At 41.6% G+C, this 5791-nt stretch overlaps 1 protein-coding gene across 2 annotated transcripts in view; it reads right to left on the minus strand.

The window, feature by feature from the left end:
• Epb41l4a (erythrocyte membrane protein band 4.1 like 4A) overlaps positions 1-5791 on the minus strand; it is a 194541-nt gene that overhangs the window by 57659 nt on the left and 131091 nt on the right. For both annotated transcript variants that reach the window (XM_026783583.1, XM_013349628.2), the window contains one exon: positions 4333-4410. In XM_026783583.1, coding sequence (XP_026639384.1) covers positions 4333-4410 — 78 coding nt within the window. The remainder of the gene's footprint in view (positions 1-4332; positions 4411-5791) is intronic.

The following is a 5791-nucleotide window of genomic DNA, read 5'->3' on the forward strand; positions in this document are numbered from 1 at the left end:
GTCCTCATTGTCCACTATGTTCAGCAAGTCCGGTTTTATCCCATGCTTTTTCAGACCCAGGCCAGCTGGCCTTGGTGAGTTCCCGAAAGATCATCCCCATTGTCTCAGTGTGTGGGTGTACCCCTCGCAGTCCTGAGTTCCTTGCTCGTGCTCCCTCTCCTTCTGCTCCTGATTTGGACCTTGAGATTTCTGTCCGGTGCTCCAATGCACACACACATTTTATATATTGAAGGTTTGGCTCCTGTCAGTAGCCAAAATGAGAGGTGACTAGGTTGTGAAGTTAATAATCGCAGCAATGGGTTAATCCATTGGTCAGTTTATAGCCCAATAGACTGCTAGAAGGCGGGGCCTATTTGGAGGAAGTAGGTCATTGAGGTGTGCCTTCCAAGTGAATATGTACAACATATGTGGACTGAGACCTGTCTGTCTCCTCTCTCCCTCCTTCCTGACCCTCACCCTCTTTAGCAAGCATGAGATCATCAGTCTCTCCCACCACACACTCCCACTGCCATGAGGTTCTGCCTCACCAGGGACCCAATACAATGGACCCAGCTAACCTTCATCTGAAGTCTCTGAAACTGTAAACCAAAATACACCTGTCCTCTAGCTTAGAGGCCTCTATGAGCAGAGGCTCTTTTTCTGAAAAGCTTCAAAAAATCCCATGGACAGACAAGATTCCATTATTATATATGGTACAGAGCATGAAGATCAGGTCTACCTTCTCCAACATCAAAAAGGCTTGGATAGTGTGTACCTCACTTCACATAGGAAGAAACATTCATCATAAAAACATAACTAAATGTGCAGACCCCTGGGACATTTTATAATGAAATTTTACTTTATTATTCAATTTTTTTCATAATTCCTCTCTCAGGAACAAAGTAATAAGAAAATAATTTCACAAGATTAATAAGACTAAGGTCTAGAAATATCAACTAATCTACTACAGGCTACACAAGATCCAGGCCTAGAACGGTTTCAGACTCTCCACCTGGTCAGTACAGAGCAGACTGTAGACAAGCAGGAACATAACACTTCACTGTTTAATTTGAAATTCCAAGCCTTGAGGAAAACTCAGATCTGCCTTTTCCTAGCCATGTGGTCTCTGAGGCTTTTTTGTTTGTTTCTTTTTAGAGATCTCTGCAGCCCCCGTTCATCCTCGCTGTTACAGTGTGCCCCTTCTTATAGTATGCTTTTTCTCTCCGGTGTCAAATAATGGGCATGAAGTACAGGAGTCCCCACTTCCATGCCCGTTCACACCCTGGCACGAGCAGCGTCTCTACTCTGGTTGGCAAAGCCACCGTACTTGAGCATCACGGTGAAGGAGAGGGAAATAACAGGGAAAGTTGCTTGGCTTCAGTTAGAAGATTTGCTGCTTACGGGTCCTTAGCTTAATGACTTCCCCAGGGGAGGGCTCCGGTTTCTCTCCTATAATTGAGGACATGATACCTCTTTGGTGGGCTGCTGTGCAGATCAAATCAGCAGTGCTTAGGAAAGCACCTGACACCAAGGAGGAGACCCTGAGAACTGGGTCTCCTCCATGCTTCATGAAATTCGAGAGCTCCTATGGTTCAATCCTACAGAGAGGATGCCTGCGTCTCAGGACCCCTACGAAGTTCGTGCAACTCATTCTTTCAAGGAGCTTAACAACAGTTAAGAGGGAAGGCTAATTTTCAAGGGACTCTAATACGGAGATATCAATATGTAACAAAATACTTAATCAAAGATTTAATCAGTCTCCATTTCAGATCTCGGGTCTCTCAAAATAAAAACAAGAGAATCAAAACTTCAGACTTCAGTTCAGCCTTCTTCCCAATTTAATTTTGAAATATGATTATCTCACATCATTTAAAATCTTTGATTTTTCTCCGCTTCTTAAACCATAACTGGTTTCCCTAAAAAAGATGCAAGAATCACCCTGGCATTCTGCGAGCCTTAAGACAGAAAAGAGAAAGACTAGAAAGCTGTATTCCTCTCCTTACACACACAGCACAAGAGTCCCTGCAAACCACACACACCCATGCACACACTCATGCATGCATGCACACATATACACGCATAAACACACAATCACACACATGCACAAATACACAATTGTGCATACATGCACACACACGCGCGCACACACACATACACATGCACACACACACTCATATGTACATACACACATAAACACACAATCATACATGTACAAATACACAATCGTGCATGTGTGTGCGCATGCACACATACATGCACACACCCACACATACACATGCACACATACATGCACACACATGCACACACACACGTATCCACATCCACACACTGCAGCCTGGAACACAGCTCCTTTGCCACCTTATCTCCCATCCTGCAGGAGGTGATGATTACTGTGCTCCAGAACTATTTCATTTTGGGGTATCTCTAGATTACTTTAACAAAGAGACAAGCATGTGATCCTGGTTAAAAGAATGTTAGCTTACCAACTCTTATCACCAAACAGTTTACATTAGTGACCATACAGCAATCAGAGACCTGTCCTGCCTGACCTCTGACCAGACAGATGAAATACCTCTCTCCCACAAGTGGCATAAAGTTAGTGCTCCTTACACACGAATAAAAATAGATTTCTGTTTCATTAAGATTTGCTAGGCAGTTAACATTAGTCATAAAATCAGAGCAGATTTAGCAGAACGTCCAATTCTGCAAAGGTTACCTTTCTTGGAAAAAAAATTGTATTTAATATGCAAAATCCAGTAAGAATAATTTCTAATAATAATTCCCAGTAGCCACAGTATTTGCATTTCAATAAACTTGAGAAATCAGGTATGGTTATATTTGCAGAAGCCAACTAATTCCAGCATATGTTAAACAGCATGATTATAATTTTAATCATCTAAACACTAAGAAAACAGATGTCTTCCCATTAGCTGCAGACCGTTGACAAGGAGACAGATTCAAGCATTTTCTCTCTAGCCTTGGCAATACCATGATTAGGAAAACAGCACAAATACTGGTGCTGCCTGTTCTTCTCAGTGTAAAAGTTATACTATCTTCTTAAATATTTCATAATTCTATTCTCGTCTAAGGAAGAACTCTGAAAACCTGAAGGCTAAATATTTACACACTGAAAGAAAACCTTCATACAAAATCAAAAGCGCCTAGAATAAATAACACTTTTCTTCTTGCCATCAAATGAGCAAACACTCTGCTAGATACCTATTCACTGGAAACACTGGGTATCTGCTGTTGGTCACCCTTAATGATTGTCTCTTGTCTTAGATTTAAGACTTCCAAGTGGGTCACTAAAAGAGAGGAATTAAAACCTGGCTGCAGGCATGACTTTTTCAATCTCTTATGCAAGCGCTTCATCCAGTGATGTCCCTAGTCAGCGGACAGAGTAGTCTCCCATCTCCTCGGCAGCATTTCTGCACCCTGCTTGGCTTCACTAAGCCTGGAAACCTGCTTCTCTGCCTAAGAAATACTGCATCTCTTGGACAGCAGAGTGGTTTGGGCTGAGTCTGTACATCTGCGACCCTAACCGCATTCCTGAAACATCACAGCTCTCCACTGAACAGAAGGAACTAAAACAAGACAAATGTTTCTTCAAAATGCAGCGCTCACTCCCACTTTTAAGGCAAATGTTAAAGAAAGAGTTAGGCACCTGGCTCCACGACGGTCAAGTTTTCTCTCCACGGGCTGAGTCTGTTTAATAGTCAAGAGCACAGGCCATGGAGTCATGGATCCCACGGCACTGCTTCCTAGTTAGGCTATGCAGAAAGTCCCTTGGCATCCCTAAGTCTCAGTTTCTTTAATGTCGATAACATTACAGACGACTGTGATGGTTAACTGAAGCAATAGAAAGTATTAAAACAATAAAGACCAAATGCCCAACAAAGTTGATACAGAGTAAGCATTACTATAAGCAGGTTTATGCACATGTAAATTATATATGTAGAAGCATGTTTGATGTAGAATATTAATTGCTCAATATGGGATCAACCGAATATTCTAACATCACAACCAGTCAGTTATATTCCAGAATATCTGCTTTGTTCCATAATCACAGAACATAATTGGAAATAACTGATAATTACAGCAAAATGAAATCCTGAATATAACAAATTCTACTGTGCTCTAAAAGCCCATAACTTTACATAGCTAATGGAGAGGCTAGATGCATTTAAAACTGGAAAGCCATTTCTGTCAAAAAAAAAAAAAAGATTTATTTACAGTACACTGGCATGGCTGGCAGTGGCGGGTGGGGGGACCCACATATGTGTAGGTAACTGAATTAATACCTTATCAACACACTCAAGTACCAAGATGTGGGGGAGGGGAGACGCCACTTACCTGGGCCGATGCTTAGAACTTAGGGACCCAAATTTGCTGAGTTTTCTTGATAGTGAATTCGACTCTGTTTCTGGCATTCTAGTTAATTTTGAAAAGAAAACCAAAGACTTTTAAATACAAATATTTATATAATATTTGAGCACAGAGCTATACAAAAAAACTATTTAGTAGAGATAGCTAAAATATTTTACTTATTCTACATACTAGGAGGAAATAACAGTCAGCTATTATTTTAAAGATGTATTTTTACACACACACGCGCGCGCCCATGTGAGTGCAGGTGCTCATGGAGGCCAGAAAAGAGTGTCACATACCCTGGATATGGAGTTAAAGATGGTTGTGAGCTGCCTGACATGAGTTCTGGGAACTGAACTTGGGCTCTCCGCTAAGACAGCAGACTCACTGAACAACTGAACCATCTGTCCAGCCCAATCACCATACCCAGTTACTTTAAGCTAAGCCTGAACCCCGACTCCCTCATATTTCTGAAGTTCTCTAGGAAACGATAATGGTGGCTCACGTATTCTTCCTTATGTCATCCTGGGAATTTGTAACCGTTCTGATTGACTCGTATGAAGGTTGAATGGCAGCCAATCACATCACACGTAGTGCTGGTTCACTCTTTATATACAATATGTTCCAGCATTTCCCATTTCAGGGTACTTCCAACAGACAACACCATGAAGAGATCATGGGCCCAGTGTCACTGGCTGTGGGGAAAGTCTTGGCCATCTGGGTCACCTCTTTCCCCTAATAGACCAGCAAAAACTGTACTAAGGGTTCTTCTTTTCTTTTGAGACTAGGCTTCACTATGTAGCCCTGGCTGGCCTGGAACTTGCTACATAGATCAGGTTGGCCTGGAACTCATGGAGATCTGCTTGCCTCTGCCTCCCATTCTGGGATTAAAGGCAGCGTGTACCTGACAGGATTAACAGTCATTTTGTAATACCCAATATAAACAGTATGGGAATAAGGGGAAGAATTCAATCTCGAGTCAATAAACAATGTATTAAGAACCGAAGTCAGTTTTGTTGTTTTGTTTTGATCTTTACAACAAAAAGACATGAAACAATAAAGTGTACCTACAGAGCTGAGTGCAATAGCACATGCCTGTCCCAGCACATGGGAGGCGGAGGCAGGAGGATTACTCAGCTCCACTGAGGTACCTTACAGGCACTTTAACTGCTGTATGTTCACAGAGAAACACCAAATTTCCACCCCATCACATAGCTGCTAGGTAATTCTGAGCTTTTTCCACAAAGCTTTTAACAGTTATCCCTGAATTGTTCTTACAGCGTGAGCAAAGAATATCAGTCTGAACATAAGTACATATGTAGATTACCACACGTGTGTGTGTGTGTATATATATATATGTGCATATCAATCTGAACATAAGTACATATGTAGGTGTACCACACATGTGTATATGTGTGCATATCAATCTGAACATAAGTACATA

The sequence above is a fragment of the Microtus ochrogaster genome, chromosome 18, assembly GCF_000317375.1.
Source record: "Microtus ochrogaster isolate Prairie Vole_2 chromosome 18, MicOch1.0, whole genome shotgun sequence".
Classification (NCBI taxonomy): Eukaryota; Metazoa; Chordata; class Mammalia; order Rodentia; family Cricetidae; genus Microtus; species Microtus ochrogaster.